Source organism: Diuraphis noxia, unplaced genomic scaffold (genome assembly GCF_037042655.1).
Source record: "Diuraphis noxia isolate RWA-SAM2 unplaced genomic scaffold, SU_Dnox_SAM2 contig0001, whole genome shotgun sequence".
NCBI classification, from domain to species: domain Eukaryota; kingdom Metazoa; phylum Arthropoda; class Insecta; order Hemiptera; family Aphididae; genus Diuraphis; species Diuraphis noxia.
In genome coordinates this window covers 9133491-9157362 of record NW_028301711.1, presented here as the reverse complement: position 1 = coordinate 9157362, position 23872 = coordinate 9133491, and the positions used below count along the sequence as shown (strand labels likewise).

The window sequence follows — 23872 nt, the reverse complement described above, 5'->3', positions numbered from 1 at the left end:
GGTGCATTTTTCATGTATTTAGCTTTATTAATAATGTTATCATAATTAAACTTGTTCAATATTTTTATAGAGATTTAATATAAAAAAAACAAATAATGTTGAAAAGGGGATAATGTTCTACTGACTACAGTACAGTATCTGTCAACTATGTCATTGTAATGGATAACATATTTAAATTCAATGATAAATCACTTCTTGCAAAAAAATTAAAAACGATTCTAAGCGGAAGAATTGCTTGTCATTTGCTAGCATACTTGTACCAAAAACAAAATTTAATAATTAAAAATATTTCTTTCTAAAACTAATAAGTATTTTCAATTTTGACCTCTCAAAAGCACTACCTACCTGGATTCATCATGTTGACGCCAGACAGAAAAAAAGACACATACCTCAGAATCTAAAAAAACTATTAATAAGTTATTAAAAACCTTTTTCATATCTGCGATTATAATTAATTGCACGGAAAGAAGTATAGTAACTAATTATATACTACTTAAAGAGCTCATCACCTTCAATACAAGCTTAGCTTATAGAAGACGAGCAGATGATCTTATATTTGTATTTAATAACCTATTGTAAACTGTTTGTTTGCAAATAGCTAAATGTTAATTTAAATTATAAAGTTCACGTCACACTATATAGTGGTTTTGGATTCAACATTCAACATTTTGAAAAGTATTTAAAATACATATGCTATGTACTGACGTCCCGCTAAAAAAACTAAATCCACATATACATGTAGATGTACGTAAGTGTCCCCGGGGCATATGATTTCGCCAACCAGTTATATTGTGTAGGACCTCAATAGCTGTATCGAAGGCCAAACTACTAGCCTTTCCAAAATATCGCCATAGTTAGAATTAGTTCTAAGAAATACTAAATATGAAATCGCAGTATTGACAAGCATACCTTGAGAGAGGATTAATGTCATCTGGTTATGGAGATTGCGTATCGCGAATAACCAGGATGTGAACCAACCGGTCGCACGAGCGTGGGAAGCTGCGATATTATAATAATACGCTTTTGCGCGACTCGACCATGGACACATACTTATCTTATCGATAGGAGAGGAAACGCTGAGTAGGACTATACAGGGTGATTTTTTTATCATGAACCAGTTAATATCTCGGTAAGTATTAGGAATTTTAAAATAATTTTTTTTTTAAACTTTCTAGGTTTTACTATTTTACACTGTGTTACAATTTTCATAATTTTAACTACCTCCCTTATTAGATAAAACACTATCAACTTTAGATTTTCAAATGGTAATACCTATTTTTAATAACGAAAATCTATAAACATACTGAAAAAAATAATTTTAACGTTTACAGAATTTTATTTGAGTAATTAGTTTGCGACTTATTAATGCTTAAATATTCGTTCAATTTGCTGCTACTGGGCAATTTTACAAACCCAACAGTAAAAACCAGAAGTCAAAATGAAATTTTATCTCAATTTAACAATACCCATAACGGTCATTATCGATAATAACAAGATAGATAAACAATACCAATAAAAAAAAAAAAAAAAAAAAAAAAAAGGTGTCTTATCATCACTCCCACCCGAACGCCAAGTGTCGGTGAACGACTAGCCAGCAGAAGCGCAGCTGTATCAGCTATAAAGTATAAAAATAACATTTTAACATTTTACACTTTACCATCATGGTTACAAAATATATCACTGGTTACTGATTCCTGGTATACGATCTTATCACGTATTAGTAGATAGACGATAATAAATGTCGGTAAACCGTTTCTGAAAACATGTGGTTAATCGTTATTCGTTAATGTTAGTTTTCCATTATCAAGTATGGAATATTAATTATAAATTAATTACTATTCTTTGACTGTTTAACCAAAGAAAACGTTTTAAGTAAATACTATGTTATGTCGTTATGTGTATTATTTAAAATATAAATTTAAAGGTTAAGCCAATTATTCCAATGCATACCATACCACGAATAATAATACGTATCTTAATTCGTGATGCATACCTGTTATATTTTTTGATCGTGTTTTAATGTTGTATTTTGGTTAACAAATTTGAATTTAATTAAAAATATACCTCTTTCCAATCAGTAATATTATAAGGTATTTGGGAATCAGATTTCGTACTTTGCCGACACCTTATTTGTATAATTTATTGGTAAGTTCAATCCAAATTTAATATATTAGAATTTTATTAATTTTTTTATTAAATGATTTATACATATTATTGACAAATAATAACCATGGTTCAAATATTTTAATTTTATTTCAGTGGCAATTAGTAGAGTTTATATGATTAATCAAAAAATACAATGAACTATATGACTAGAAAGCTTAATTTGACCAGCAATTAATGCAAATTTACATTGCTTGCTACTGGTATCCGATGACTATAAATTAATATGGAATAAAAGAATAAAATATCCATATTTCTTTACATATTATATTTTAATCTTTAAACAATCTAAACAAATTATTATGTAAGTATGAATTTTTTTTATAAAATAAATAATTTGATATTTATCATAATTTTTGCTTATATTTTAGAAAATTAATTTTGTTTTCTTTCAAATTTCAATTGCAATTTGTAGTACTAACTTTTAATTCAAATATTTATAACAAGATTGGATGAACAAATACAATTTGTTATTGTGGTTAGTCACAGCATAGTACATCTCAACTGATAACTTAATAAGTATGGATAAACAATTTTTTTATACAATAAATCATTTCTATAAATAACTTAATGTTTTTTTTTCAGTTTCATTCAGATGAAAAAAGAAAACAGCGCAGCATCAAGACCGCAACTACTTCTATATTTGTAACATTTGTTGATTGTCACATTAATTGTTAATTTTATGTTTAAATAATTAAGTTAAGTTAAGTTATTGATTTACTATTTTCTATAATTAGGGCTATGGAGTTTTTATTAACCTAAATTGGTAAATTGAAAATTTTTTTTGAATACGGTAGTGCCAGTTTTACGTAATATTAAAAGATTTTTATATCATAAAATATTAATTAAAAATTAACATAATTTCAAAAATAAGTGTAAAATTGAATAATTTTTTAAAACATCCATAGCCCTAAAAATATGTTGCAATCTAGAGTAGATAATACATATAAAGTATGTTTAATGTTCATTTAATTTTTATTAATTTATCTAGGGTAGTGGACATGTTAAGTGTTAATATTTTTTATTAGTTATGACCTTACCCAAATCCTGCAATAACTTGCACTACGGAAATTTGTTCATACTCTAGTAAAATTATTGATAACTAATGTGTTTATTTCCTTAGATAATTTAGTAATGAATTAATGTCCATTATTTGTCTATTCACACACAACTACACAAGTTATTTTTAATATGAAATGCAAATTATACACTATATAAAAAAAATATCCCTGAATATTTAATATTTATAAATGGAAAGTCGGGTAGGCACTATGAACAACAGGCCCTGGGCCTATAGCCTCGCATCAGATTGACTCACTTCCTCAATGCACAAAACATGTAATCAAAATGACTTACCTATTCTATTTTTTTTTTTTTTTAGTATACACAGATTGATTTGTAATTATTTATTTTTAATGAAATGAAAACCTTAAATGACAGGAGCTTTGTAAACATATTATATAACTTAAAAAAAAAAAAAAAAGGAATGTGTGATAGACCTTTAACTACTTTAGTCTTGGCTCTAAATCTTGAATCCAAGTACATAAATAATACATTTTTATCTGCATATTTATAAATTATTTTTCTAAATACATAGAAATTGTTGATTTACTTTGTTTTAAAATGAATACATTTATAGTACTATTGGTTTTTCACATTTTATCTGTTCTCCGTTGAGTTAACATCTCACAGAGTTACTTTTAAATACATATATTACTTTTCTGTTAAATACAATTTTTTTTCATTAAAAAACATGAGTAAGATGGATGAATTTCCAAGTTCATATGAACAATTTTTAAAAGTTCATAAAAAAACAGTATCTGATGTGTCCGAATCAGAATTTTATAAAGAAGGCTATTTGTCCATTGTTGTTCAGTTGGAGTCTTTAATGCAAGTAAGTTTTACTATTTAAAATGAAACATAATTAGTAGGGCTCATACTAAGATCATTTTAGAAGAATTTAGTATACATAAAAATATTTTTGAAAATATTTTATCAGAAGCTACATATATTGGAGACCACAAACCAAAGTTTGATGGACGAAAATAAAAGGCTGGAGCAAGAAATTGAAACACACATAGAGGAAATAGGATGTGCTGAAATACAATTAGTAAATCGTTTTTAAGTTAATTAATATACAATTTTTTAATAGCAATATTTGGGTACTTCAATTAGGGTCATGTGCTGATTTTAAAACGTGATCCACCATAGATTGCCTGAGGTCATATGGCAGTTAACGTATTAAATATTTGACATTAACTTTGAATATGTGTTAAAATGCACTTAAAATATTATAGAATTTAATGGTGCAGTGTTTTTGAAATTGGTGAGGCAATAATATAATAATTTGTAAATAATTGTATTTACTTTAGAAAGAGATGAAAAAGAAAAATGAGACACTATTTTTTTTATATAGTGTATAATTTGCATTTCATATTAAAAATAACTTGTGTAGTTGTGTGTGAATAGACAAATAATGGACATTAATTCATTACTAAATTATCTAAGGAAATAAACACATTAGTTATCAATAATTTTACTAGAGTATGAACAAATTTCCGTAGTGCAAGTTATTGCAGGATTTGGGTAAGGTCATAACTAATAAAAAATATTAACACTTAACATGTCCACTACCCTAGATAAATTAATAAAAATTAAATGAACATTAAACATACTTTATATGTATTATCTACTCTAGATTGCAACATATTTTTAGGGCTATGGATGTTTTAAAAAATTATTCAATTTTACACTTATTTTTGAAATTATGTTAATTTTTAATTAATATTTTATGATATAAAAATCTTTTAATATTACGTAAAACTGGCACTACCGTATTCAAAAAAAATTTTCAATTTACCAATTTAGGTTAATAAAAACTCCATAGCCCTAATTATAGAAAATAGTAAATCAATAACTTAACTTAACTTAATTATTTAAACATAAAATTAACAATTAATGTGACAATCAACAAATGTTACAAATATAGAAGTAGTTGCGGTCTTGATGCTGCGCTGTTTTCTTTTTTCATCTGAATGAAACTGAAAAAAAAACATTAAGTTATTTATAGAAATGATTTATTGTATAAAAAAATTGTTTATCCATACTTATTAAGTTATCAGTTGAGATGTACTATGCTGTGACTAACCACAATAACAAATTGTATTTGTTCATCCAATCTTGTTATAAATATTTGAATTAAAAGTTAGTACTACAAATTGCAATTGAAATTTGAAAGAAAACAAAATTAATTTTCTAAAATATAAGCAAAAATTATGATAAATATCAAATTATTTATTTTATAAAAAAAATTCATACTTACATAATAATTTGTTTAGATTGTTTAAAGATTAAAATATAATATGTAAAGAAATATGGATATTTTATTCTTTTATTCCATATTAATTTATAGTCATCGGATACCAGTAGCAAGCAATGTAAATTTGCATTAATTGCTGGTCAAATTAAGCTTTCTAGTCATATAGTTCATTGTATTTTTTGATTAATCATATAAACTCTACTAATTGCCACTGAAATAAAATTAAAATATTTGAACCATGGTTATTATTTGTCAATAATATGTATAAATCATTTAATAAAAAAATTAATAAAATTCTAATATATTAAATTTGGATTGAACTTACCAATAAATTATACAAATAAGGTGTCGGCAAAGTACGAAATCTGATTCCCAAATACCTTATAATATTACTGATTGGAAAGAGGTATATTTTTAATTAAATTCAAATTTGTTAACCAAAATACAACATTAAAACACGATCAAAAAATATAACAGGTATGCATCACGAATTAAGATACGTATTATTATTCGTGGTATGGTATGCATTGGAATAATTGGCTTAACCTTTAAATTTATATTTTAAATAATACACATAACGACATAACATAGTATTTACTTAAAACGTTTTCTTTGGTTAAACAGTCAAAGAATAGTAATTAATTTATAATTAATATTCCATACTTGATAATGGAAAACTAACATTAACGAATAACGATTAACCACATGTTTTCAGAAACGGTTTACCGACATTTATTATCGTCTATCTACTAATACGTGATAAGATCGTATACCAGGAATCAGTAACCAGTGATATATTTTGTAACCATGATGGTAAAGTGTAAAATGTTAAAATGTTATTTTTATACTTTATAGCTGATACAGCTGCGCTTCTGCTGGCTAGTCGTTCACCGACACTTGGCGTTCGGGTGGGAGTGATGATAAGACACCTTTTTTTTTTTTTTTTTTTTTTTTTTATTGGTATTGTTTATCTATCTTGTTATTATCGATAATGACCGTTATGGGTATTGTTAAATTGAGATAAAATTTCATTTTGACTTCTGGTTTTTACTGTTGGGTTTGTAAAATTGCCCAGTAGCAGCAAATTGAACGAATATTTAAGCATTAATAAGTCGCAAACTAATTACTCAAATAAAATTCTGTAAACGTTAAAATTATTTTTTTCAGTATGTTTATAGATTTTCGTTATTAAAAATAGGTATTACCATTTGAAAATCTAAAGTTGATAGTGTTTTATCTAATAAGGGAGGTAGTTAAAATTATGAAAATTGTAACACAGTGTAAAATAGTAAAACCTAGAAAGTTTAAAAAAAAAATTATTTTAAAATTCCTAATACTTACCGAGATATTAACTGGTTCATGATAAAAAAATCACCCTGTATAGGAGAGCCCCGATTAGACCCAAATCAGACGTAAGCCATCAGAGTTAGTGCAAGCACCTTCACGCCAGACACCGTTCTAAATTAATCATTTGAACTTAGAATATTTTTAATTAAATCATTTGTGTTCGGTAATAGTGTTTTATACACTTCGCAATCAAATAAATTATAATAATTAATCACAAATCAAGTTGTTATACTTATTTCCTTCAATCCATCAACCTCAACACCAGTCGTTCGTCCTATGCTGGGACGCTACACATAGGTATTTGAACACTCTGTAAAAAAGTATACTTACTTTAAAATGTTTTACTTTATAAATCAAAGAACTGAGATTACGTTAATTTTATAGAGCAGTGGTTGCCAAACTATGCAACGAGGTGACCTAAGGGCACTACGAGTGTTTTCCGAGGGCACCGCAGACTAAGGTTCATAACGAATAGTTTAAAATGTTTTGAATGTATTTCCTTATTGTTTTCGTACAAACCTTATAAGTGAATTCGTAAATTTAATTTCAGACAACATATTGAGCCAGTAGTATGTATTTGTATGTTCTGAGCACCTTTTTTACAGGGAGATTTCATTAGTTCAAAGGGGCATTCCTACATGCTCCACCGTGTAACACAAATTCTCAAAAACCCTAATGTATGTTCTGAGCACCTTTTTTACAAAGAGATTTCTACACACGTTCACTGTGTAACACAAAATCTCAACAAGTATAACACATTATAAAACTGTGTACCTACATCGTCTGTTACACAAAAATAATGAAATTTTTTTTTTTAGATTTTGAAAAATCTAAATTTAAATTATCATACGGATATGCAATAGAGTTTAGAAATACTTCAACTTTCGTTAGATTATACAATGATCGAATATACTACAATCTTTTGTTAACGAATTTTTACGATGTTTTTGTAATCCAATTATAATAGATAGTGGTTTTAAAAGTAACAATCTGACTACTAACAGTAATAATTTACAATTAATTTATTATTTACACATGTTGGCTACACTGTGCTGTAATTCTTTAGTGTCAAAATTAATTTTCTTTACATTTTAGTAACTAATTAACTATCGTTAAACCAAGTTGTGTTTTATGTTTATTTTCGTATCTCTTAAGAATATATTTTTTATAGTAATACGTTTTGATTTTCAATGTCATTTAAAAACATGAACTTACAAAAAACTAGCAATGACATTTCTTCATTAGTTTCTTTAGTACGAAGCAAATCATTCCCAGCATATCCGGAATACATTACATTTACATCCAGATTAAAAACGTATGATATATTACCATCAAATATACCTCAAAATAAATATTTATTGGCTGATTGTGGTTTCATATTCAGAGGAGTAAAAGATGTTGTAGAATGTTTTTCCTGCGGACTTGTCTTACACGATTGGAAAAAAGATGATATACCATGGATTGAACACTCGAGACATAATCCGGAATGTATATATGTATTATTATCAAAAGGAAATCACTTTGTTGAATATGTAAAAACCAAATGCGGAAGATCTAAATGTAATTGTGAAATTGAATCATATGATACCACTTGCTAGTATATTAAGATGTATATAATATATGTATAAAAAATGTTATATAATAGGTATCGAATAAATTATCGAATTCTATTAAACAACTTAAATGTGTTATTATTCAATCCTTTATCTTGTAAATACGTGACCTAATGGATAAGGCGTGAAGTTCTGTTTAAATATATAAGGTTTAATTTCAGGTTTGATGCAAATTAATGTAAGTATATAATCATTAATAATTAATAATCTTTCTCTCCCCCTTCCACACTTATCAATTAGGTCACGTATTTACTTTTTTGCATTTTTTTTTTATTTTTAAATAATTTTAGTATAAAATGTTGTTATATTTAGCAATATTATCAGTATATGATAAACACTCTAACAATCAGAACACTACTTTAACAAACGTAATTCCTCAGAACAAAAAAAAATCGATAAGAATTTAAAGGCCGCTAGCTACAATAATATGATTTCACCGGTTGTTTCAAAGTAGGTATTCGAAATTCGACCGTATGGCAAAAAAAGTGTAACAGTTGGATTGCTTGTTAACAAAAAGATTTCAATCGTTATATTATTAGAATGTAAAATAACTAAAAAGATTTTAAACCTTGATCTAGAACAATGGCTTACATTAATGTGTGAAAATAATTACAATGCAATTATCGATAATCTGCAAACTCGATGTAAACGTGTAAGAATAACTGACAATTTAAGTTATTCTATTAATGTGAAACAGTCTTCAATTATATTACATTCTAATGAAAATTATATTACTTTATCACATATCGATTTACACCGTTTGAAACAATTGCAACACTGTATTGATTTATATATTATTGAAAAACAAAAAAAATTGTCAAGTCATCAAAAGACTTTTGACACAGCATATTCACTAATCATGGCAGATGTAAACGGGTTACCTTCTTCTTGTCGTCGGAATGAATTTACAAACCAATATATTCAGAATTATGACTTAAGTTATAGTAATATGGAGTCTAACGATATTTCTTTTATGTATGAATTATTACAGTATCATTATAACTCATTATCAGATATGATATTGCAAGACTTAGTAGTCTAATTTTTTTTCAATCAGCTGTTAACCAGTAATTTATATTATTATTATTATTTTTTATTTTACGTTTCATGATACTAACTCATGTACCTACACTACTTTTTACTACATTTTAAAATAAATATACAATCATTTTTTTTTTTTTACATACATAAATAAAATACTATGTATAAATATATAATTTATTTTTACAATATAATAGTAACAGATATTTAATTGATATATAATGTGAGTGATGTATAAATATGTTTCATAACACAAGTATATTTAAACTGAAAAATTTTTATTTTGCATAGTACCTATTATATATTCAAATTTTTTTCTACCGTCATTAATAAATACATTATTATGTCTTTGATAATTTAGATCTTACTATCTTCCTCTTTGGATCAGACATAAAGCGTGTGAATATTGTTTGTACAACCTCTGATAAATTATTCTTAAGTTCTTGATCTTTTGCTTGGTCGGTTATCGTTACTTTAAGACTACATTCAGCTTCTTTCCATCTATAAAAAAAAATATAAAATTTTTTTTTTAATCTAACTGTAATATGATTATTAAAAAAACATATATTACATTTATTACAAGTATATTATATTCTGGGGTAAGCGGATAGCTGGACGAAGTGAATAATGTTAATACATTTTTGAATATTGGTGATTAAATAATAAAGAGCATATAAGTTGATAGAAATGTGTATCGCTTTGTAGGGATAATAATTTAATGTTATTCACTAGTTTACATTCGTAATAAAAGCGTTTATCCAAAAATTGTCCTGGTCTCCCCATATATAAATCATATAATATATTATATTACCTGTTCTTGCTATCAACATTCTTAATATTTTTGACTTTATAGTGGCTGATAGTCCAGTACTCGGAACTTTTGTCGTCAGTTGGAGACTTAACATTTATCAAATTATCACCTTGTTTTACTGTAATAGTATTTATGATATCAGTTTCAATTTTTTCATTTTTTAGCAAACTTTCAATATTATCCAAATATGAAATATTCTAAAACAAAAAAAAATAAAAATGTAATTTTTTTACTATACTGTAAATGTTTTGTTTAACTTACTTTTCTAGCCATTGTTTTGTTCTTATTTGATTTTACTTGTTTTTTATTTTTACTACGCATGTTTTGTTTTTTCACCGATTTAACCTCGTTATTCATACTCTCATTATTATAATCGTTCTGAAATAAAATAAAATTTGGTAACTAAAAATCTAGTAAAAATATATACGCTACACCTATTTATTTGCATCTTTATGTATAATACCGAACCAACATAGTTCAGTATTATACAAAATAAACTATTGTATTTAATCATCTCCAAAATATAACTAATAAATATAAATTATATAAAAAACATATTATTTTGTACTTACATCACTTTCGATCATCGATTCTTCGTTACTACTATTTAATGAGCTAACAAATGACATTTTTTTTTTATTATTTATTTATTCAGATATAACTTGTAGCTATAAAATATATTGAGTGGATTTACGTACTGTCTCTAAAAGTGTCTTGCTATTTTGTATTGAGTGTTAAACACAGTTGAAGCACACTGAAACGGGAAGTGTAAAATTATATTGTTTGATAGAGATGGTAAATTATGTGCGACTATATTTTTTTATTATTGAGACCAATAATAATAGTAATAGTAGTGGGCAGCGCCTGCAATAAAAAGAATACTGTAGTGCGCCTCCTTGATAGTAGGTATATAGTAATAGTATATTATATCGCTACTCATATGAATAATTATTTTAATGCACCATGCAGAAATATTGTTATTCGCGTAAAATTAATATAAAACATAACGTTGATATAAAACATATGCAAAGCAACATCCAGGGCGTTGCAGCGCCTGCTGCACGACTGCAAGATAGTCTTTCCGTAGTAATGCTAAAAGTGTAGCAGGGATAAATGACCATCAACCGAGAGTAATTATGTCACATCATATCATTCGCTTCACACTGCTCAGCACATAGACACACGGAAAAAAGTTTTTTTTAATATTTCAACTTCTCAAAGAACATTGCAAGTATATATCATTAAACATACAACATAAAATAGTTATAAATCTAATTTAATTTTTTTTTACTTACCTAGCTAAAAAAAAAAACATCAACAGTTTTATCGCAAGCATTGTATTGAACAACGGTTCCACTAACTTATAATATATCATACCACATCACGACGCTCAACACCAACACACACGGAAAAAGTTCAATTTTTTTTTCGAATATTTCAACTTCACAAAATAACAATGTAAGTATATATCGTTAGTATAGATATTATTTTTTTTATAAAAAATTTTAATATAGGTAGGTAGGTGTACGTTACATATAGAACGATTCAAACGAATACATCGACATTATTATTGTATACGTGTACAATATTCAATTAAAAATTGTTTTTAAAAATATAAATTACAGTATGCCTTCAATCGTTTCAAACAATACACGGAATAGAAAAATCAACAATGTTCTAGAATCTTTAGAATATCATCGTTCTAACCCAGAAATCACCTTAACATTTGTAGGAGATTATTACCCATTTATGGTAAAGGATCATGTATTAAATATTTTAACCGATCCACTTCGAAATTATACATTAGTTGAACTGTGTATACAAAATGTAGGAACCCAAAAGTGGTGTAGCAGTGCATGTTATCATGATGAAAGATCTTTTGGTTTTCGAACTTACAATCCTATATACCAGTTTGTTCGATTTAATGATATAGAAGCGTTTAAAGATCATTGTTATTATACACGATGTATATTATGTAATCGGTTTTTAACAAAAGGAGTTCATTTAGAAAGTAACCCATTCCCTGCTAGTATTAACGCCGTACCTGTACCCGAAACATATTAAGCATTTTTTGTTTTAGATATGATGAGAAATATATCTCATCGTTAAAATTTTAACTAACAATAAAACAATTTCCTAAGATGTATACACTTTAAAACATTAATTATATTGTTATTTAATATAATATTGTAAAAACGGTGTCGAAGAATAATAGTAAATATTAAAATCGCTACGATTCTTTTAACGATAAACAATTATTATACACAGTTTAAAATAACATTTATTATATTACTATTATTATTAATTATTTTTTTTCTTAATCAAAACCATATTCATCTAACCCTATTATATTTAAACGCTTTTAAGGGTATTATTATTATTATTATTATAATTATACGCTTTATACCTATATACAAAAATTATTAATATAATTCTTATTAGATATTATATTTTAATTACTAATAATGTATTATATTTTGTAAAAAAAGAAAATGCATTGTCAACTATTAAAACTTACATTGAATTCTGTGATGTGAAATATACAATTAATGTTAAACATGAACATAGATTTAATAAGATGTGCTAATATGTGCTTGTATCTATGTCTGCGTCCAACATTCTTCATTAATATTTTCTACGATTCTTTAACGATAATCAATTATACACAGTTTTAAAATAACATTTATTATTATTTTTTTTTCTTTTATTAAAACCATATTCATATAACCCTATTATACTTAAACGCTTTTAAGGTTATTATTATTATTATTATTATACGCTTTATACATACGAAAATTGTTGATATAATTCTTATAAGATATTATATTTTAATTACTACCTACAAAATGTTGTATAAATTTCAAATAATGTATTGTATTTCGTAAAAAGAAAATTAATTGACAACTATTAAAACTTATTATGTTTGTGTAAACCATGAATTCGTATGATTATATTATTAACATTGAAATCTGTAATGTGAAAAATACAATTAATGTTGAACGTGAACATAGATTTAATCATATACGTTTGAAAAATACTATACGCTTGTATCTATGTTTGCGTTCAACATTCTTTATTAATATTTTAACTGTGTTGTGAAAATTTATCACATAATATGAGTTGAATATCTATACTATTATATAAAATTGTAAGGGTTTTTCTTAGACCGCGCTAACCGAGAAAACTACTGAACCGATTTGGTTGAAATTTTTTTTGGCTGAAACCCGACACTCCGCTGAAGGTTATAGTAACACTTTTGTCAATAAAAAAAAAGTATAAAGTTCATACAAAATCAAAAACAGAATCAAAGTAGTGGCGCCCTCTTTCGGCCAAAAAATATACTAAATATTTTTAGTTGTTACGGTTCTATAGGTTGCAGACCCAAAGAGGATGAGTTGTTCTTATATAAAATGGAAACATATGGTAAACTTATTGTATGACATATAGTTACTATTGGATACTGATAGGACAAGGTTATTATGAAAGAATATTTTATGAAAATCCACCCGAAATGTAGGAAATCTGTATGTCAAAAATACAACAGTGGCGCCATCTGTCTAGAAAAAAACAAACTAAATTATAAAAAATTTAGTTTATTGTTGCAGATTAAAATAATAATAAGTAGTGTATTATATAGTGGTTGCTATTGGTTTATCGGGCATGTTTGTATATTATAATATTTCTAGCCGACCCGGCCACGCGTTGCTGTGGCTAAAGTTTTTGTAATATTACATTATAGTAAACAATCTAAGAGAACATCAGTCACTGGCATCAGCACACTGGCATAATTTGTACTTAGTTTTTTTACCTTTTTTTCTTACCCAAATTTTGAGTAAGTGGCCAATTCATTATCATGCCGAGAGCGCAAAGAGCACGCATTAGCAGAAGAACTGCCAATGCATCTCGAATGTATAACAGAAGGCAACAAAATAACACACCAGAACGTTCTCAAACACGTGCTCAGGAGCAACGTAACGCTTTGAGTATGAAATCAGCGTTTAATTATCAATCCGAGATTGATTATTTAAATATTAAAGCGCTTCAAATTGGACGAATGACTATATTATGTCCTAAGTGCCATGCAAAAAAATGGAAAGATGAAACCCATGGACTTTGCTGCGCTGACGGTAAAGTTGTTTTACACCAATTTGAGGATCTTCCAGACCTAATTAAAAGTTTAATTGATAATTCTCACCCTCTATCAAAACATTTCTTTGATAATGCTAGACGGTATAACACTCTGTTTCAAATGACATCGTTTGGAGCAAACGAAATAAGTGAAGGGAACTTCATGCCCTCTTTTAAAATTCAGGGTCAAGTGCATCATTTAATAGGTAGTTTATTACCCGAAATTGGAAATAATGCTAAATTTTTACAAATATATTTTATGTCAGAGTCGGATCAAATATCTATTCGAACAAATATGATTCCAAATATGAAAAGAGGTCTCATTGAATCATTGCAAACAGTTTTGCGTGAAAACAATCACCTCATACAGAGCTTTAGATCTAATCTGGAGTCGAGGTCTTTTGATGAGTTGCAAAACTTAAAGTTAATTATTCATGCTGACAGAGTTCCTCAAGATGAACACAGAGGTCAATATAATGCACCTACCATCGATGAAGTAGCTGTATTATTAGTTAATGAAGATAAAGGTCCCAGAGATATAGTTCTGCACGGTCGGAGTGGACAATTGAGTCGAGTTTCCGAATTGAATAGATCTTATGATGCACTGCAATATCCATTGATGTATACTAGAGGCGAAGACGGTTATCACATTAATATATTACAGGAAAATAACCAAAATCGAACCAAAACTGTATCCTGCATGCAATTTTATTCTTATAGGTTTATGGTTAGAGAAACAAGTCTAAATCATCTACATTATTACAAAACATTATTCAGCCAATTCGCCGTAGATATGATGGCAAAATTGATTCCTGAAAGACTACACTTTATTCGTAACCATCAAAAACAACTACGTGCGGATGATTATGTTCACCTCCGAGATGCTGTTAACAATGATGCAAATATTAATGCTAATAATGTTGGGCAACAAGTAATTCTTCCTTCCTCTTTTACTGGCTCCCCACGTTACATGCATGAAAAAAATCAGGATGCCATGACTTATGTTCGTAAATTTGGCCGTCCAGATTTATTTATTACTTTTACATGCAACCCGGAATGGCCGGAAATAAAAAATGAATTATTTCAAGATCAAAAGTCGTTTGATGGACACGATATAATCTCTAGAGTTTTTCATCTCAAACTAAAAAAGTTTATGCATGTATTAAAAAATAAATATATTTTCGGAGATGTAAATTGTTATGTTTACAGTGTTGAATGGCAAAAACGAGGTTTGCCACACTGCCACACTCTTTTGTGGTTACAAACGAAAATTCAGCCAGATGAAATTGATAAAATTATTTCTGCCGAGATACCAAACAAAGACAGAGATCCTATACTTTATGAAGTAGTTTGCAAGAATATGATTCATGGCCCATGCGGCGAGTTAAATATTAGATCGCCATGTATGAATATTGGAAAATGTAGTAAGAAATACCCTCACAAATTGGTCAAGGATACTCAAACTGGAGATGATGGTTATCCGACTTACCGACGGAGATCACCAGATGATGGAGGTTATACTGCAATATTAAAAGTTCGTGGTAAAACAGAAATCGTGGTTGACAACTGTTGGGTTGTACCGTATTGTCCAGTGCTATCTAGGTGCTTTAATGCGCATATTAACGTAGAATACTGTCATACGGTTAAAGCGATAAAATACATATGTAAATATATTAATAAAGGATCAGATAGAGCTACTTTTTCTGTTAATCGTGAAAACGATGAGATTACAAATTTTTTGAATGGTCGATACATATGTACTTCTGAAGCGTTTTGGAGAATTTTCAATTTTGAAATCCATGATAGAGATCCGACAGTTCAGCACTTGGCTGTTCATCTAGAAAATGGACAGCGTGTTTTCTTTAATGATAATAATCTTCATCAAGTTATTGAAAATCCAAGAAAAACGACACTAACTGCATTTTTTGAACTGTGTTCACATGATGATTTTGCGAAAACACTGTTCTATCATGAAGTTCCTTCTTATTACACCTGGGATAATAGCAGAGGCTGGTTAAAGAGAAGACGGGGAAAAGATGTTCCAGGTTGGCCAGGAATAAAAATGGACACTGCCATTGGTAGAATTTACACGATTCACCCAAATCAAAGTGAGTGCTTCCATTTAAGATTGTTACTAAATTATGTACAAGGTCCTACTTCATTTGAAAGCTTGAAGGCCTTTGATGGAGTCATTCACGCGACTTTTAAAGCTTCCTGTTTTGCTCTTGGGCTTTTAGAAAATGACGAGCAATGGAAAAATACTCTAGCGGAGGCAACTCTTTCAGAAAGTCCTTCAAAATTAAGAGAATTATTCGCAATAATCATAGTTTTCTGCCAACCGTCTGAACCTCAATCTTTGTGGGAACAGTTCAGAAATGATTTTTGTGAAGATATTCTTCTTACAGAGCGCACTCGATTAAATGACTTGCAATTTACTTTTCCCGGTTAAAGTTTCTTTTGCCATTACCATAAACAAAGCACAAGGTCAAACATTCAAGTACGTTGGCGTAGATCTTCGTACAGAGTGCTTTTCACATGGGCAATTATACGTGGCATTTTCTCGAACTGGAGACCCGAATCATCTTATGATTTTAATTTCAACAGGAAATATAACAAAAAACATCATATACTCAGAAGTCTTATAAAATTCATATTTTAATTCTTTTTTTTTCTTTAATAAATTTTATTAAATCTTTAATAAATTTTCTTTAATAAATCTTTATCAACCATAAATTATTTCTTTTTTATCAGTATTTATTTTTATCATTTGTAACGCTAGAAACCGTTTTTTATATTTACTAGCCGATCACAATAAACAATAATATTTGAATAAAAAATTCTACATATCATGGTCCGAAGGCAAAATAAACAACCAATCACGGGCGAAGCTGTGACGGGTCGGCTATTATGTATAAAAATATACTGATAGCATCATCAGATGAAATTAATTTAACACACAATATGAACTATGGACCATAAAAGAGAATTTTTAACGGGCTACGAAGTGCACGGGTTCAGCTAGTATAATATAATATATATTATGTATAAATGTAGGTCTATTTGGCGGGAATTCAATATTTGGTTAGAGGTTTATCATTGAAGTATAGATGGCGCCAGATTAGCTCATGTACTATTTCCCCTTACTTCACCTCTCTTGAGGACACTAAGCGGCCCGGCGGTAAACGTCTCGTTTCCAGTCCAGTGTAGTAGTCCGTGGCGTAGGTATATATTTATTATCATTAATCTATGATTATTTCATGAATAGTTTCAGGTAGGTTACCTAGCATACGAGTGTACAAGTTATATTTTAGTACATTATTTTTTATTGAACATATGTTTTTAATTAAATATCCATAGATTATTTTTATTATTATAAATAATATTAAATAATAACTAAAATCTGAGTAAATATTTTGAAGTACAAAGAATAAAAAATATTTTTTGGTGCCTTTTCCCCTTATTGGATAATTCAGTGAATGGACTGAAACGGTTTGAACCCTAAGTGAGTCAAATAAGTGGTGACCACTGAAAATTACCTAAATATACATTTGAAATATTATGTTCATATATATTATTATACCTTTATAATATCATTAGCGTCCTAAAGCTTGTTTAAAAAAAGTTTAGTCAATTGATACTTATATTCATATAAATTTTAGTAGTATAATTGTGTAATATACCTCTAAGACATCAAACTGGAGCACCTATTTGTGTAGTTACTGCTTACAAAAACAAGCAGAATAAAACAAATTAAAACAAGGTATTCCTAAGATGACAACACTACAACAGTAACTCATTAAGTACTTTTTTGGTATTTTCGATACATATATAAGTTATAAAATAATATATATAATTTACATTAATGTTATTAGGTAGTTGCATTCTTAGTTAATTTGAAATCAGTACTAGTTATTGTAGTATCTGAGTTAATATTCAGTGATCATTTAATATTAGTAACAATAAATTTGAGGGGCAAGTAGCTTTTCTTATTGTTACTGGTTATTGATAGCTATAGTTTTAAATGAATTATGAGAAAATATCAAAATAAAATCCGTTATTGTGAGTATTGCAAATCTGTATCTAAACCGACAATACAATATAAAAGCTAGATCCATTAAAAAATAAGTCAACATATATCATCAAAAAATATTCTAATCAATGACTCAAAATACCTATTAGTTCCACCATATTTAAAAAATTTAAACTCTAAATATACAAAGTATATCTATGTCTATCAAATAATGCATAAATTTATTGAAATATTATTAGTTAGTAGTTACTTAATGACCAGGCAATTGTTATTTGTTTTGCAATATAAATTATTTTAAATAAATGAATTATTTGTCTTTTCATAATTGGTTCTATGCTCACATACACACGCTCACACAGAGCTATCCATTGTGTTAAAATTTAAGCAATCCTACACCTATAGGCTATAAGTTCCGGTTGATAGAATTTTAAATATAAATAAAAATATGTTTATATTATTGGTTGATAATAATGTCATAACTTCAAATAATTGGTATGAATATTTCTTTATTATGTTTTATAATTTTATAAAATACAATTATTGAAAATAATATTGATAAATGAAAAGTAAAGTACCCTTGATCACTTATTTTACAGAAAATTTAAATGTTTTTGTCTGTTAAACATTGGCTACTGCCAAGATAAATTAAGTACAAAATTAAATGTTTTTGATATTATATGATGTAAAAACTAGAATCAGGGCAATATTTATTTATGTAAAAATATAAAACAAATGTTAGCCTGTGCGCCAGAAAAATCTGGAGCCAGAGTGATTTTTAATTGTATTTTTTGTGTCCGATATCGAGCGCTTGCGTCTTTGACTGTATCTGGATATATTCGACTGCAGCAACGCGTATCCTTCGGGGAAACTCGCCTGTGAATTGGCCAACATATGCGGCAAGCCATCGCACGATTTATTAGCGCTAATCGCCATCAGGTACATCATGCCTTCGACGTTTTTGTACATCTTGAATAAGCAAGAACAAAATAAATAGAAAAAACTTAATCAATTTAAACATATTATGTGAGGAAAATAACAAAAGAAATTTGGTGGAAGCACGTATATCTAGGGGCAAAAGATCTTATTCAATCTAATTCAGTCACACCACTATAGCAATTATGCTGTATGATTCCTATGTTTATCCCGTATATTAAGAGGGCGCAACATCCGTATTTGTTGTCTCGGTGTTACAAGCGTGTAACATAGCAAATTCTCGCTCAGCACTATAGTCAGAAGTTCACGTATTACTCAGTTAGCTTAAAAATTATAGTGAATAGACCTACTATGAAACTTGATAATAAGAACATTATCTATGTTTTGTTGTAAGTATTTTTATGATACTTCATTTTTTGAGCGAATTATGACAAATTTTATTTTACAATTTATCATACAAGCATAATTAACTTAAAAACTGGACTATCGTAAAAATATATCCAACAAAACACAGATAATTGTACTATCATCAAGTTTCATAATAAGTCAATTCACTCTAATTTTTAAGCTAACAGAGTAAAACGTGAACTGCTGAGCGTAAATTTTCTTTGATACGCGTTTGTAAGACTGAGACAACGAATACGGGTGTTGCACACTCTTAATGCAATATGTTATTATATGATCGAACTTTACGTTGCTTTGCGGCGCAGAATCTCTCCGTCTTATTTGATTATAATAATTTTGAATTCAAAATATGAAATGATTTTTTTGAATCACATTTTAATAACGAATTTAAATATGTTTACAAATGGACTGGTTGGAAAATCCTAAACTATTGTAAGCACAAAATACTTACGGCACATCTGACATCGTATCCGTCATTCGATTCGATGAATCGGCCGTATAGCCTCATGATCAAACTTCCATCAGTGTATGGATTTGCTGGCGGCGAAGCCGATTGTGGCGTACAGGTAAATACCATTACTGGTCGTTCATTATCTGCAGAATAAAACAGAATTATAATACACGTGTTCAATGAAAGTGTTATGATATTAGGTACATTATTAAATCATATTCATATTACAATATTAATTAAACGTGTACATTATAAATCACTATTAGAAACGGTAAAAATACTAATTAAGAATTGAACGAAATTAAATTATTAATGCTCAAATACAATAAAGCACGTATAGAATAATAACATAATGTATACAAATTGTAATTTCAAAAATTGTAACATATTTATATATTAAAATAGGTACCTAATACTGTAGAATAATTTATTTAAAATATAATTTTTCGTACTCAATCGCAATTAATGTATACCTAACCTTTTTGAATTCTATACTTTTGATCAAAATAATATTAATTTCAATAAAATATACTAAGATTATAAAAGGCATAAATTGTAGTTTGTAGTAACATTGTTATGGTTATATTTTAATTTTTTTTTTATTTCCAATTAAATTAATAAAAATGGCTATAGGTACATATAATAAAATTTGTGTGATAATTATGATCAATGTTTTTCTTTTGTATAAAAAATAAGAAAAGCGTTATTTTTGGTATATTTGCTATATATCATATCGACATACATAATATTTAAATGTATCACATTTTTCGAAAAATGCGATGCATAATTGGTCCTGCCTGTTTAATATATGTATTGTACTATACTAAAAACTAAAATAATAATTTGTATCACGTACCTGGCTTACACATACGTTGTCCAAAGTAATTCAAACTGCCAAATATCATGAAAAATGACATTTCCGTATCGTACTTAGTCTGAATTTCGAATTCGATGGTGGCACAACTTTCAAACTTTGACGAATCTTTATCATAAGAAATGACATCAAAATTTCTTGTTTCAATTATGGGGCATCTCCCACGGGTAATTGGACTTACTCTATCTGTATCTGTATGAGTAGCGAAGTTATATTTAAAATAAAGACAATATTTATACAAAATAAAAAAAAATTGGTCATAAAATTTAATATCTACAGTACCTATATAATAAGGTTAGTGGTATTATAAATTCAATTTAACGAATAACGAAATGGGAAAATTCATTTCGGTACTTACCAAATTTAAAATTATCAGTTAATTGCATGCTGGCTGCCTCTCTGGGAATAATGAAAATAACGATAAATGACATAATCACTACTACTATCGACGTCATTGTGGTTTTGTCTTTTTTATATTTAGGTTAGGTTCAATATGACGAAGAAAATTGACGGAATCGAACTAACAGTTGAAAAATATTAAATTATCTATATGAGTGAGAGAAACGAGACGGATGAGCTGGTGAACTGTAAGAAGTTGGTATTCTGATTGCAATATGGTAGTGAAACACCCTTCGCAAGCTATTTTATATGCCGCCTCATCGCTAGTGGTGGTGGTAGCCATGGCCATCCCTTCCACCTGCTGTAAATAAAAGTGACATCATACCACAGACTTTTACTGATTAATACTCCCGCCCACCAAACAATTTATATTACAGTAATGTAATGTGTTTATTCGTGAAGTCGTACCTAATAGCGGTGGTCGGTCCGAGCAGGGGCGTGACAAAGGGAGTATCTAATTCCTCACATTTTATTTAAGGGAGGGATGATCGTTAAGACACATAAGAATTTTGTACACATTTTCTTGCCCATAATCGAAATAATATAAATCACGGTTTGAAAAATGCCACTCCTATACTTATGTGCCGTCCCTGGAGTGCAATGACGTAACCTACCCCTTGAGTCGGGACCGACAACGAAGCAATGAGCCAATGAACTTGCCCGCTGGCGTAGAAGAATATTATAAAGTAGTCTAAATAGTAAACACTCAAAATTGTAAATTTATGTGTACGATATTATAATAATTGTACTGGGTGAAAAATTGTTATATCACTTATATCGTTGTATTGTTCAGTTTCTATATTAATAAACCACTGCGTACTATAATCCAAAAGATTATTTTCTACAGAAGCGTCAGATTTGCCCATACAATATATGAGACCGGCATTAAAACGTAATATGTCGGTTGTGTATCCATCGTCTGTTCCCAATACTCCAAAATATCATAAAAATCGTGTCGACATTTGACGTAAGTACCTACAAAAACCCACACACAAAAGTTTAAAGATATATTTGTAAAAATATAAACTATATCAGATTAAAATTTGTATATTATTCTGTACTATAAAATAAAAATAAAATTTTATGCTACACGTACATGTATTAACTTTGTAAATTATATTAAAATTAAAATATTGATTAAAACAAAAGTTATTTAATTTGACATGTTTTGTAGTTCCTTGTCTTGTTTCTAGCTGCGGAGCAAAGGTGTATCTCAAGGTCTATCCTAAGAATTTTTGTCAAAAACGCATTAAATTTCGGCTATACCCTTTATCATAGGTTACATATTTTAGGTTCTGAACGGAGTGATAAATGTATTGATTTTACAACGATGTGTGATTTTTTTTGTTTTTGTGTCTGTGTACAGCATAACTAGACGAAATAATGCTTCAATTTCAAACATTGGGGGGTGGTTTCCGATGTAAAAGTGAATATCCTTGGTGCATTAAAAAGGTAAAAAGTATACATTTTTCAACAGTTTTCAAAAAAATCGAGAAAATCAAAAGGAAAAATGGGAATTTTTACGCAAAATCAGTTTTCGACCAAATTGATTTTTTTATATGGTTGTAATTAAAAACTAATCACTGTAAATACTTGAAATTTTCACCAAATGTTTTTGTTAGTGTTATCTATATACTGTTTAATTTTAAAGTTTTGACTTTTTTTGAGTTATTTATAGACCACTGAAATTTTCGATTTTTATGATAATTTTTTTTTGAAGTGTCGGTAAATAAATGTTGGAAAATTTAATACAAGGTTCCTTATAAGTTGTTTTTATTGTAGCTACAAAAATTAAAAATCGTTAGTCACATTTTTTTTATAAGCGTTTATAGTTCGAATTTTTACGAAATCTGTAGAAAAAGCGAAAATTCGCAAGTCATTTTGAAGTTGAAAAATCATAAAATTTTTAATTTTATATAACTAAGAACTAAAAATACAACACTAAGTTTTCCATAAGTTTTCCTTCGAGTAAGAAGACTCGAAGCATCATTATTAGAAAATGTTAATCGCGTTTGAATTTTAAATTTTTACGAAATAGCGTAACGATAACGATTTATCCTAAAACGATTTTAAATATTTGTTATTATTCAAAAAGTATAAGTCGTATCTACTTGAAAATTTCATAAAATTAATAAAATACATAAAATGTATGTCACAATGGTTAAACTTTCGGTATATTCAACAGTCTACACAAAATAAACTCAATCAAGATGTAATTTTAACTGACCAATTAGTAGTAATTTGTTTCAGTACCGGTATAAGATATAGTAGATATAGTAGGTATCATAATCACATTCATAACATTTTAATTTATTATTATTATTACCTATTATAAGTTTGTAGCTGACTAGATAATAT

General features: G+C 28.0%; 4 protein-coding genes across 4 annotated transcripts; 2 read left to right on the top strand and 2 right to left on the bottom strand.

Annotated features, from left to right (window-relative positions):
• Positions 1-7945: 7945 nt before the first annotated feature.
• On the top strand, positions 7946-8431 carry LOC149059466 (baculoviral IAP repeat-containing protein 7-like). The gene is made up of 2 exons (XM_089218209.1): positions 7946-8144; positions 8214-8431. The coding sequence occupies exons 1-2, from the start codon at positions 8020-8022 to the stop codon at positions 8425-8427; spliced, it is 339 nt and encodes a 112-aa protein (XP_089074335.1). The 5' UTR covers positions 7946-8019; the 3' UTR covers positions 8428-8431.
• Positions 8432-9646: 1215 nt separating this feature from the next.
• LOC149059465 (uncharacterized) lies at positions 9647-11507 on the bottom strand. The gene is made up of 5 exons (XM_089218205.1): positions 11257-11507; positions 10867-11158; positions 10556-10672; positions 10295-10491; positions 9647-9984 (listed from the first exon to the last, which is right to left on the bottom strand). The coding sequence occupies exons 2-5, from the start codon at positions 10921-10923 to the stop codon at positions 9825-9827; spliced, it is 531 nt and encodes a 176-aa protein (XP_089074331.1). The 5' UTR covers positions 10924-11158; positions 11257-11507; the 3' UTR covers positions 9647-9824.
• Positions 11508-14717: 3210 nt separating this feature from the next.
• LOC149059464 (uncharacterized) lies at positions 14718-16871 on the top strand. The gene is made up of 3 exons (XM_089224293.1): positions 14718-15320; positions 15732-16024; positions 16325-16871. The coding sequence occupies exons 1-3, from the start codon at positions 14718-14720 to the stop codon at positions 16869-16871; spliced, it is 1443 nt and encodes a 480-aa protein (XP_089080419.1).
• A 2161-nt stretch (positions 16872-19032) lies between these two features.
• LOC149059463 (uncharacterized) lies at positions 19033-21566 on the bottom strand. Its single transcript, XM_089218207.1, has 3 exons — positions 21098-21566; positions 20242-20384; positions 19033-19418 (listed from the first exon to the last, which is right to left on the bottom strand). Exons 1-3 carry the CDS (start codon positions 21156-21158, stop codon positions 19188-19190), a joined length of 435 nt encoding a protein of 144 aa, XP_089074333.1. The 5' UTR covers positions 21159-21566; the 3' UTR covers positions 19033-19187.
• Between the last annotated feature and the right edge of the window lie 2306 nt (positions 21567-23872).